Source organism: Osmerus eperlanus, chromosome 2 (genome assembly GCF_963692335.1).
Source record: "Osmerus eperlanus chromosome 2, fOsmEpe2.1, whole genome shotgun sequence".
In the NCBI taxonomy this organism is placed as follows: Eukaryota; Metazoa; Chordata; class Actinopteri; order Osmeriformes; family Osmeridae; genus Osmerus; species Osmerus eperlanus.
Genome location: NC_085019.1, coordinates 23,210,490 through 23,223,406, shown reverse-complemented (window position 1 = coordinate 23,223,406; position 12,917 = coordinate 23,210,490). Strand labels below are relative to the sequence as shown.

Here is a 12,917-nt window from a genome sequence, read left to right as displayed (position 1 = left end):
TTTTAACCGTCGGGCTGTCTCAGACCCCCCACATTGCGAAAATGAAAAGAAAATTATTTTTATTTGTTTTTGAATAAAATTGGGTAAACACAACGATGGTTCGTTATGAACCTTTGGGTCATGTGACCCGAAGGCAGCACAAGGGTTAAAAGCCAATACAATCTGTTTCTCCTCCTGATGCTCAGTTTCACCCCTCCTCTCCAGCCCGGCCATGCCTTCCCTTCCTCTGCTCCTCCTCCTCCTCCTCTTCACCCCTCCGTCCAGAGGCTGCCACACGGGCACCTTCACCGAGTGCCATGCGGCTCAGTTCGTCCCCGGGCACAACCTGGTGGGCGAGGGCTTCGACATCGTCAAGATGCAGACGTCCGGCGCCTACGTGGTGGACGTCAGGAACTTCATGGACGGCAGCGGACACAATGCCAACTGCACGCTGTGCCACAACAGACTGATGAACCAGACACAGAAGCTGCCCTTGTCGGTGGTGGACTGGCGCATCAAGGTGCTGTGCCGTCGCAGCCTGAGCAGCAAGATGTTCGAGTCGAGCATGTCCGTCGTGAAGGAGAGCAGCACGTCCACCAGTGTGAGCTGGAAGGTCGGTCTGGGACTTCCAAAGGTGGGAGGAGTGGCAGTTGGAGGAACACACTCCAAGTCGTCCTCGTTCGCCCAGAGTCACTCCCGCAAGGACAAGTACTCCTTCACATCCCACGAGTTCAAATGCAAGTATTACACGTGAGTGATTTTTGTACAGTATTTATATTTATGTATAGTAGATATCATCAAGAATACAGTATGTATAGATATTTACATGGTTACGTTTTTCGACTTGCGTATTTCGTGTCGGATTCCAGAATAATGTATTTTGGTTAAATCAGTCTCAAATTGCTTAAACAGTTACGTTCTTGCCAATGCTTTTTTTTAAATCTATGACGTCATTTCTGTATTAAGTCCCTTGGAACCAAAAACAATACACCCTCACATTCAAGTCGTCGCTGTTTGCTCTCCTGTCCTCGTAGCTTTCGTCTCCACAGCACCCCTCCTCTGGGCAAAGAGTTTCAAGAAGCTCTGAAGAACCTTCCCACCACCATCGAACCGAAGAGCCACAAAGCTTACGACCACTTCCTCTCCATCTTCGGCACCCATTACATCCGCAGGGTGGACCTGGGGGGGCGCGTGCACTCCACCACGGCCGTGCGCACCTGCCAGGCCTCCATGAACGGCCTCTCCACCCACTCTGTCAGCAACTGCCTGGGCGTCGAGGCCAGCGCCGTTATCAAGGGCATCGAAATCAAAGCATCGACCGAATACTGCAAAACCCAGAGCAAGAAGCTCAAGACAGGCCTGAGCTTCTCGGGGACTTTCTCCGACCGCGTCACCGAGGTCCAAGGCGGCAACGGAGAAGTTGCGGACCTCCTGTTCCAACCCGGTAAACAGTCCAACTACAAGAAGTGGCTCGCATCTCTGAAGACACTTCCCGGAATGGTCTCCTACCAGCTGAGCTCTCTGCACACGCTGGTGAGGAACAACCCCATCCTGGAGTCGAACCTGCGCACTGCCATCAGAGACTACATCATGCGCAACGCCATTTCCACCGCCTGTCCGTCCGGGTGCAGCATGGGCCGGCGGAACAAAAACTGTGCGTGTTCGTGCAGCGGGCACAGTCGGGTGAACTCCAACTGCTGCCCCACCAAGCCGGGCATAGGGAGGATGAACGTGACGGTTGTCCGGGCGACGGGGCTCTGGGGGGACTACATTTCCAAAACGGATGGTTACGTGAAGGTGTTCTACGGCAATCAAGGAGACACCACTCCAGTGATATGGAACAATGACTTCCCTGCGTGGAATTTCAAGATACACTTTGGGACGGTGGAGTTGGGGAGCAGAACGTGAGTTTTAAGTTCAGATTCTTGGTAAAACAGTGTTGTTTCTAGTGGCATTTTAAACATGGCTAGACTGTAAACGACGTTAAGCTGGACATTAGGACACAAGCATTGTTTGTTGGTATTTGCTTGTCAGTGTTCCGATCAAATAATAAAATGGTTTCTGGTTGAAATATGTAAACATATACATGTTCAAGTGCATTTAAAGACAGCGAGTAGGCTAGAAAACCTGAAAAGTAACTAAATGAAATTGTCCCGACTGCAGATTGCTTTAGGAGGGCGCACCTCACACACACCACCTGACACCTTCTCTCCCCCGTCCTCTTCAGACCTGTGAAGTTTGAGGTGTGGGACCGCGACAGCGTTTGGAACGACGACCACCTGGGCACTGCGTTGATCATCCCCACTCAGGGCGTGAACGTCAGCAAGATGTTCAAGCTGAAACACGGCTCTCTGTACGTGACGATGTCTGTGGTCTGCGGGCCCAGCCTGAAGGGCTCTCTGTGCATTGACTACTCCCCCTCCCCTAGTTCCCTGGATGGGCTGCCTGACGCCGGGGACCCTGGTGGGGACGTGGGGACCTCCTTCCAGCAGGGCCCTGCTGCCCGCAACTCCACCTTCCTGTGAAGAGGAGCTCTGTGGGCAGCAGGGACGGGGGATTACAGGGTGAACGGCCCTGTAGTTTATTTGAAGCGTTGTTAGCTTGGTAGTATGAAACCCTCACTCGGGCTAGAGAAGGGGATGTTGTTTTTGCTTCACACCAGCTTGATGAAGAACGGTAACGTGGTTTTTGCTGATGTTCTGCAGATGGTGAGGACTGTGGTCATGTCCTTAGACATGCACAGAATACGACCACAACTCTCAACGGACAGAGTGGGTGGCCTCTGCCTACAGAGAAAGAAAAAAGCAGCTACAAATAAAACGTTTTGCGTGCAACTATTTCTGATTGGTGAAGTTTAGATTGAGAATGATATTGTGTTAATTGAACATATTTTTTTCATGTGCATTACGTAGCATTATGTAGCACTATCCTAGCTCATGCTTGCACTTGTATCTCACCACTGGGTCCCAGCTGACAAACGGTTCATGTTTAAACTTTTCTCCATAGTTTCTTGTGGTTGTTTGTTTGTTTTTGTTTTTTCTTCACCTTCTGTATTTATGCTTAATGTCATGATTTCACATGTTAATCAGAGAAAATACATTTCCTCACCTGATATGTAACTTTCTATGTTATAATAAACCACATGACAGCAACAGTAATTTTATGATTAATACAATAATCGTGAGGTACCTGTAGTGACCTTCACATAAATCATGTGATGAATAGTAACATTAGCATAGAAATTCTAGTTAACCATCAACATTAAATAGGGATTTTTAGGATGGGATGTGGCAGATTTTGAATTGTGAGGTGATTTAGTAGAAGCTAGCAGGATTCTGGATGAAAACTGAAGACGACTTTGCACATTTATGACCTACTTTATCATCAATATAGAGTAATCAAGGTTTCAAAGTAGTAATTCTACTGGATAGTCAATGTCATTGTTTTTTGTAACACACCCAAAACTCTCCTGACATTTGTATCAATATTAGGAGTGTTTTTTGCATATTTATTTAAAGTGTATACATAGTTTTTGACTCAGATCTCAGTGAAAGGGTTTTCAACTATTTTTCTTTTCAGTAAGTATAGCGTTCACGTGTCCCACTCTGTTCAAATTGGTTTTCGGTGCTGCCTGTGACGTTTCCTCGTTTATTTAAGGGAAGTATTGTATTATATTTAGAAAATGCAATATTAGTTTCTGAATTCCGTTTTTTTCCCCTTCTCATTTGGATTGACGAGGCAGTGAAGGTGAATTCTAAAAAGGTTCCAAACACACAAATTAGTGACATGGGCCTAAACCATCAGTTATATGACTTCTTCACTGTGTTGGTTGATAGAGCGGTCTTGCCACACACATGCATATACAGCAACTTGATCTCGTTAACATTATCGCAAATTAAATGACCGTAGTCTTATCATGATCTGCAAATAACATATCTGGCACATTTATTAATTACGATCACTAAATCGACACCAGATTGTCTTTAGCTACAGTGGCGTTTGCCATTTCGTAGACAGGACACTACATGCATATGTATGGAAGCAAGCGTGTGGCTAGCGTTGAAAACATGATATTTGGTAGAATCACCCATCCAGCATTTATTTAATCTCCTTCTCGGTAGCCTAGACCACCCGCCCATCAAGGAAACCGCTCTTTGGAGAAGAGCACTTGGTTTTAGTTGGCATCTATATTCTGTCATCGGCAACAAATTCCACCGAATGATTTTCATTCACCTGAAACAAACTACAGTTCCCTGGTTGGCATGGAGCGTCAGGCGATTACGCGCTGCAGAGAGACACCGAAGGGGAAAAGGGCGGAGGGGGAGGGGAAGCAGGTAAAATGATGGAGATGGAGCGAGAGAGACCGCGCGTGCGCACGGGGCTCCATCCCTCCGCATCGCTTCTTTTTTTCATCCGTTTTTTTCTGCAGCATCAGTACCGCGCTCGTATTGCATTCGTTTGCTGCTGCTGGAGCCGGAGCGCGCTGCGGGGCGACACTGCACCGCCGAGGAGGACGCACGAGCACCTTACAGGGGGACTAGGAAAAAGGGGGAAAAAAGAGAGAGAAGGTAGCTCACAGGGGACACGCAAACCCCGGGTTTGAATACTAGAAGAAAATATAAAACGGTCGGAACCTTGGACATAAGAAGACAACGAGGGCGAACATCCTAGGCGATTATAATTTAGCCAACACGGCGGGGAAACAATGAAGGACCGTACGCAAGAACTACGAAGCGTAAGCTTATATTCTTCCATTCCTGCCTTCCTCCTTTACTGGTCCCTCTCTCCTCCTCCCTCCCCAATCCTCACCGCAATCGGGCGTCAGCGCCTGACAATATAGCTTCTAGCTTAGGCATAGCCTAGCCTAGCCTACATCATTGAATTTTATTCACTGAGGATACTAATCTATTTTTATTGTATTGATTTCGGATGTCTTTTTCCTATTTCGGATGTATGTTTCCTTCACTGTTAATAGTGGTGCCCAAGCGTGCTCTGATAGGCTACATGGAACATGACCATGGTGGAAAAAGAGTTCGCTCAAAAATCTTTGTCACAATGCAGTTATAGTCTGTAGGATGATAACTGCATTCACAAGGAAACAAATAAATCCTGTTACCTTCTTAGCTCAATCATCCTAATCAATATATTCTTATGAATGCTTAGTGCTGGCTAATATGGATGGACAGTTGGCCTTAACATGCAAAGCCTGTGAAGATAGTCACACAGAAAGCAATAGCATCTACCCATGTCCGAAATAAATATTCTCATCAGGAATGCCTCGCCAAATGTATATTTTCTCATATCATGGATTGATAGATTAAGTGCATTATAGGGAATTTAAAGAAGTCGATTACGGCGATGTTAGAGGGTCGTATTTTAAGAGTTGACATTTCTGCGACTAGTTTTACTTGAGATCATTAATTGATTTATAAACGAATATTTCACACCAAGGACGGCTGAATCGTAACCCTTTCCTGACACTACGGGGTTCAATCGGGTTCGTTTTGGAGAACCCATGCTATGCCAGCATCTGCAACACGGTCTCGGTGATTCCCTGTGATGGAGAACCACACACACTTATTTAAAACGAACACGGTTACGAGATAACCTATTGCACAGCAATGACCACCACAATAATTCGAGTTAGCCGAGGTTTTTGAGTTTATTAAAATAGGTAGCCTATGTGTTCAATTCTCGAGCCAATTCAATCAATGTTAGGCCCGATAGGTTTTTGGCGTTGCCCAGCCTAAAACGACTAGAGATCAATACAGCAGCCTATCCGAAAGGAAACGCCTGGACTCACTGCCGCTCTGCACCTTACCATAGTGTGTGTGCGCGCGTGTGTGTGTGTCTGTGTGATTTAGTGTAATTGTTTCCAAAAGCACCGTACAGGCTGCAGCAGAGATAAGCTATACCTACTGCACTGCTGTGAGCGTGAGCAAATTATTCCAACTGCTACGGTCACCGCGATGGTTTTTGGTCAGCAGGTGCACCTATATGGGCTTTTGCTCCGTTTCACTGAAATGCCGAACACAGATACCCCTGATCTGGCAGTGCTCATGCCTCGCTGCCCACTGCAGATTATGTTGGTAGACCACGAACATCTATTGGTTATGACGTTCGTGTCTTGGCCGCAGCATAGCCTACATCTAATCGCTTAATGGACGCGTGAATGATATGTTAAGGGTTTGTATTTTTAGGTTGTTTCCTTACAAATTAGCGAACGTTTGGGTTTGACCCGGCCCTCCCCCTGCCCTTCCCTATTGGCTCATTTAATATCAAAAGTGAAATAGATAAACCGTCCTATATGTAGACGTTATGGTGTATAATAACCTATTATAATATTAAAAGGTTACAGCAAATCACGTTGCTAATTCCGGTAACAGATGCCGTATCATTTGGTAATAATTGCATTTTATGTAATCATCAACATCACTGTGACGTGTACGTGGCGCTACATCGTCCTTAACCGAACAAGACCCGTGTGTGCACGGGTTTTACCGAATGTGTAGGCCTACGTGTATGAGAGAGCAGAAGAGTGGCCGGCTATATTTACCGGGTCTATATCGTCTATTTCGCTGTAGGATAGAAGGCTGGCGCTAGACCGTCGAGGTAGGGGGGTTTAATGTCCGTTCCAAGCTCACTGATTATGAATGGGTGAGTGGTCCGGTTGAGGAGAGACATAATTCATGTGAAATTTCACCTCACACCATCAACCAGAGATTAAACTGTTCTCAGCCGACAGCGTTATGTATTTCTCCGGGAAAGGGAGGTTCGGATACAGACTGTGATGGTTCCACCACAGAATTCCTTACTCATAAAAGTAGTATCGATCCTTGTCATTCACACATAGGTAGGCTACACGCTTGCACGCGCGCGCAGGCGCACGCACACATTTGTTCTTCCTTCCTGGCCCCTATATATTTAACGGGATGTTGCCCTTGAAGAAAATAGATCAATATTAATTTAAAAAGTGATTGAATACATTTATATTGTGAGTGTGAATTAACGTCATTAAACACTAAGAGGGTTTCCAGAGCACAACTAAAATGTAATATCTGTGTGTCATCGTAAAACATCACTCTGAGCAGGGTTATTATGGAGAGAGAGAGCTGTGTCTGTCTGACTGTAATTCAGGGGTGTGCACAACAGTGTACACTGCTATGCTAAACAGTTATTCAGGTTTACTGTTAGATATTTGTTGTCACGGTATCAAGTAGGCTGGGATGGTGCAAGATGGGCGGGGTTCACTTCTTTTTTAACTGTTGCCAGTCAGAATCATTTAAATGAATTGAACGAGTGGCCCAGCTATGGAGACTCATGGACACTTGCATGTCCACCATACCTATATTAATACACGTTTAACTAGGGTAGTATTTGTGTTATTTCTAGGTGATGTTCCTTGATCAAGCCCATTGCTTTCATAATATGTTTGAGATGGCTAAATGTTTTTGATTGAGACAGATTTTTTTGTATGAATTTACTGGAATGTTCCTCTGTTATAAATACCCTGTTGCACTCCCCCTATCCTGAAATTCTCCCGTCAAAACCTAAACTATAATCTCGTGTTGAAGTTCATTTCTTTTATATCTAATAGCTACATAAGTGAAGCAGTCTGGAAAAACACAATAGATATCTGATGTAATCTACAGTGAAAAGTCGTAGATATCTGATTTAATCTACAGTACAATACTGTCGATAACTGCAGTAATCTGCTGTAAAAATTAAATTCAAATAAAAACAGCGTTTAAGAAGGGTCCCATTTATTGTAATGGACACGAATTGGCCAGAGTGAATTTGAACCCCCGCCTGACCTCGTGCCCTCAGCCCACAGGCACCAGAGCCATGCCACAGCACAGCACCAATGACAACAGCAGACAATTGGTTACCCTGCTGCCGTGTTAGTGCGGTGATATGTCCTCCTGGCTCGTGCTTGTGGTTCTCCTTGAGCCTTTGCAAGGGCAAGGGCCTCTCCCTGCCCTCCACGACCAGCACAAGAGACCTCTGGGTTGTGGGACTACAGCCCATCGTTTCCAGTCAGCGCCACAATTTTGTCATTCGTCCGGACCCAGACCTGTCACTGAGAGATATCTTGTAAGAAACCGGTGCTTCTCTGGGAGTAAATACTTTGTATTCAAAAGCCTGGGACTAAAACTGAGATAAGGGAGTCTCCGGGGACCACGCAACATTCGTCTTTGACATGGGGTCACGTGCAGGCCGGCTGTGACCCTCCCGTAACAGATTTGATCTGAATCATATCATTCAGATGTTCTCAAATCCGTTCTCCCCTACGTGACGTTCTGTGTTAATGTCATTAGAACGCCCCCCAGACAGCACATTTTACAGTTCAGATGCTTCGGAGTTTGGTTTTCTGGTCTCATCCATCCCCACCAGAGGAATGAGAGCGCAGATTACAGGACCGCTGGTGTACCACGACGGCATGCATTACAATGCAAGATCATTCATGGGCAAGATGACCAAAACCATTCCTTCTCCTCATCTCATCTCAAATAATCTCATCTCAAAGAGGCTGACTCCCCCCCCCACCCCACCCCACCCCCACTAGCCGGCTTCATCAGTCCTTGCACATCTTCACCTGAGGAGAAGGGATGTCTGTCACGTGATTGATGGCAGGATCTGCATGTGCTGGCCCTGTGATGGTCTCAGGAGCCGGAGCGAATCCGTCAGCTGCTCATGTAACATGCATGAGCCCCGCGCCCCCCCCCCCTCCGCCCCGCCCCCAACCAGACGCAGCCTGGGAGAGGAGCTCGCAGCTCCGAGGGCCCGGCGTCGTTCGGCGCCTCGGTCCTATCGCCGCGGCGCATTGGGAGAGGGGCAGATTAAGGATAGGTCCGGGATTTTGCATGTGGGTCTGGATCAAACGGCGTCTCAGGGTAACCTATCAAAGCACGTTTGAAAAGGACCCAGAGGAAACTGCGTGTAGGTTCCTGATTCCGCAAGTAGGCTGCTTCATCTACGGCTTTCAGTCAACTACACTGCGCATGAGATGGAGATTTAGAGATGGAGTGACACTACCTGACTTCACCCTATTAGAGGCTGGCTCCAGCCTTGTCTCCACGGCTCATTCCCCTGGTTTGAGCCTGAGAGTGGAGGATGCTGGGACATTGGGACATTGTGTTCCGTGAGGTCATTCGCTGCCAAGGGCAGCCACCGCCACTGGATAGAAAACCCAGAGCTGTTCATGGGTACCGCACACGCACGCATAAAACACACACGTACATACAGAAAACAGCACACACACTCTTACTGTGAACCGGAATACTGGTGAAATTCCTTCCTCGTAAACCTATGCAGCTTTTAGCCAGCGAGTGATGGTTTTATCTGAAGATCTCAAAGTGATTAAGCTTGACGATGAGGTGGCAGTGTTGCCGTGGTTCCACACAGAGGGAAGGCAGGAGACAGACGGGAGGGTGGGTGAGAGTCCTGCAGCAGAGAAGCCACGTTCTTTTGGCCCACAAATCTTCCTCCAGTAAAGAGTTAATGTTCGTGTACGTGTTCGTTCAAGCTCGCTGGACTTGAATGGGATGCTAGACCCTTTAATGGCAATTGGAATTGTTGGCGCCAGTGTGGTGTTATTAATGACCTTCTCAACGAACAGTCACATTTTTAAACTCAGGTAGCACTGGCATTCATTTAAGGATTTTGTCCCATTCAACTATTATAATGTTGAAGACATTTGATTGTGAGACATCTTTTATAAAGGTTAACCATGAATCAGCCCACGTCAGAAGGACTTTGAAGTCCTTTTAATATTTGTTACCCACGACTCTGACTGACTGTGAGATGCTATTTTTCTTTCTGATTTTCAGCTACTTGCATGTGTCTGGTTTCTCATATGAATGATGTCTGTGGGTTTGGAGTGACTCTGCCAAGCCTATCATATTCAGGTGGTCCGGAAGCTCATTGGTAGTCTTTTATTTCTTTACTGTAAATGTCTCAGACTGAGTTGTGACCTGACAGGAAATGATGTGAGGGCCTCACACTGACAGCTCTGTGGAGCACACAGACGTTTATGGGTTTGGATTTTGCTCAGTTGAAACAACAGTCCTTGGATGTTTTCCCAGCTTTTGAGACAACTAAATCCTTTAAAATGAGTAATCGAATAATTCATACTTAGTCATTTGGCTTCTGTGTATCTGCTAGAAAGAATAGCTTGCAGTTTTACTGTAAATGTCATTGCGGAACATTCTTGACTTGCTGATCAGGCATTTCAGTCTGCTTACTTCTCTGCCAACAACTTCAGCCTCTAAATGAACCTGATAAGTGATTAGTCTGCATGGACTGAGTTCTGATCTCAGAGCTTTATATAGTTTGACAGAATGATAGAGGCTGAAATGTGGCCAAACATATAGCATACATCAAGGCTTGGGCCTGGGCACATGAGAAGAATCAAAAGGGTCAGGTTGCAACTGCTAAAGTTGTCCCTGGCCAGTGATCCTCCTACTGATCAAGTAACATTTGAACGTGATCAGAGGTACAGTAACTTAGAGTTTACAGTTGGCTGACTCCACCCAGATACCTCGTTGTTTGGCAGTCAGAGATGATGAGAGAGAGAGGGAGAGAGAGAGGGAGAGACAGAGACAGAGAGAGAGGGAGAGAGAGAGATAGAAAGAGAGAGAGAAATAGAGAGACATAAAAAGCGAAAGAGAAATAGAAAGAGAGAGAGAGATTAAAGATTAGGACACTACACCTCATGAAGCAGTGCTCTGGAATCAGGAAGGACTCCTTCAAGTATTGAAGTTTCAAAACATTTTTACACATGATTAAAGAAAGAGCTGGCTGAGAATTGTTTTCATCTGAAATCAGTTCATATTAATTGCATTCTTTTATGATGATACGTCAGTAAAACATTTGACTTTCAATTAAATATTGAGTAGATTATCTCTTGCGGTGTCAATGAACATGACCTCCATTCCAGATCTTCTAAAATTGCTAGTTGCTTTGCGACAGTTCAGGAAGGTCAGATGGATGTTCTCATGTTCGAGGGGAAAGAGGTCATTGCTTTGGCTTTCGGGTTAATGAAAGATTAAATTGCTATTTGATTGGAAGGTAACGGATCAGTGTAAGAAATATTAACAAGCCTGCGTCTTGATGACAGTACACACAATTCATATATTAAATTACAACCATAGTGCATTAACACTACAGTACATTCACAACAATCGGACAACATAAGGTCACCCTAGAATGTTGAAGGAATTCTTCGAATCAAGTCCATCGTCGTTTCACACACAGATCACTGAGATGTCATGTCACTGTTTCCTAATAAATACTCCCTGATCTCTCACAATCTGAGTTTGACATTTTGCTTTTGTGCTTGGCTTTCGTATGTGAACAAACACTACACGTGGTGCTGCTCACTCCCAGTGCTGCGTGTGGGCTTGTGGCGTGCTCTGGTGTTCAGAGAGCCAAGCCTCTGTCTGGTGGCCTGATTGATGCATTGACGTTTCTGAGGCTGTCTCGTGTTGAATATGTAATTGATCACAGATTTCCTCCCACATTCATGAGCTGTGGGAGAAATAAGACAGGACGGTACATCGTCTGGGGAATTTGGTGAGGCAGCAAGTGAGGCAGCAAGTGAGGCAGCAACGGTCGATCAATCAATAGCCCAATACAGCTTCATCTTCCTAATTGGCAATTTGCTCTAAGCCGGGGAAAAAAAAACATACATTAAAAGCACATATTCTCTAGCGACATGAATAAGATACAGCAGAGAGAATCCGGCATAGTTGGATTTTTGTAAAAAGAAAAAGCTGGGTGCTTCAGAACCGTGTGACTAGTGTGTGTGTGTGTGTGTGTGTGTCGAACCACACTTCACACTTGCTGTTATGTATTGATTAAATGACTCATGGAATTCTGGGAATTGGTTACGTTGTAATGTCTTGAAAAGGCCTTGGCAGCTACTGCAACCTGTCTCTGTTTCTCATCTGTGATTCCCCGGGGAGGCAGAGCTGGGGGGGGGGGAGGGGCGGTCTTGGCAGGGTCTGGGGAACCTGAGTCAGAGCGATGGTGTACAGTCTCATGCCCACATTCGTCACATTTCCTGTCACACTGTAAAGCGTACCTGATGAATGCCTGGCAGAGACATACAGTACTGGGCAAAAGTCTTGGGCAAAACAATAAAAATAAATGCTTCACGAAATAATTAAAAGAAAAAGCTGAATACAGAATACAGAAGACATTTTTTTTTTTTTCGAGACAATATTAATGTAAAAATTCTTAGGTGCCTAAGACTTCACCACAGTACTGCATATGTATACATAATCAGTTTTAACATTATTTTACACTATTTTGACAAAATAGTTAATTGTTTATGTTCAATATGTGTGGTCTGCACTCAGGCCAAAACATCCATACTAGGGTTTGGATTTGATGTTGCGATTATTGAGCGCCACACTTCTGTGTATCCCTCCACATGTGTGCTGATGACAACCTGTGACAAGAGCCATCAGACCAGATCTATTTTGGTTCAATAAATTCATTTGAATATATAGATATAACTGCCATTTTGTAAGTTGTCCCCCTAATATTACTTCCACTAATTTGATTAATGTGCTATTCAATCTATGAGTGCATTGATTTGAGAAGTTTTTTAAATTAAATGAATTCACACGTAGCTCCTTCTCTATGCTTGATGTTTTCCCGTGCAAATAATCACCACTGTGTCAACGCTCCTCTCTGGTTTGTTAGACTTGTTGTGAACAAGTTCATGGAGTTGTAGTCCAGTCTTTAGCAGTCCCACATCTGGGAATTGTAGTCCAGTCTGTCCCAGAGCCTGTGGCTGCTGCATTCCTGGTTCAGCCCGCTGCTCTCACATCCTGACCTTGTTTGTTACTTCACTTAAGATGCTCCCCTGGGTTTACGTTGAGTCAGTCTGGAAACCTTGCGTTCCTTTCGGAGCATCCCTGCTCCGTTCC

General features: G+C 45.4%; 2 protein-coding genes across 2 annotated transcripts in view; both read left to right on the top strand.

Moving 5' to 3' along the window:
- Positions 1-211: 211 nt before the first annotated feature.
- prf1.3 (perforin 1.3) lies at positions 212-2,837 on the top strand. The gene is made up of 3 exons (XM_062484005.1): positions 212-729; positions 1,014-1,883; positions 2,207-2,837. Exons 1-3 carry the CDS (start codon positions 212-214, stop codon positions 2,502-2,504), a joined length of 1,686 nt encoding a protein of 561 aa, XP_062339989.1. The 3' UTR covers positions 2,505-2,837.
- Positions 2,838-4,411: 1,574 nt separating this feature from the next.
- stx1b (syntaxin 1B) overlaps positions 4,412-12,917 on the top strand; it is a 33,696-nt gene continuing 25,190 nt past the window's right edge. The window contains exon 1 of the mRNA XM_062455011.1: positions 4,412-4,714. Within this exon, the coding sequence (XP_062310995.1) occupies positions 4,685-4,714 (30 nt within the window). The 5' untranslated portion in view covers positions 4,412-4,684. The remainder of the gene's footprint in view (positions 4,715-12,917) is intronic.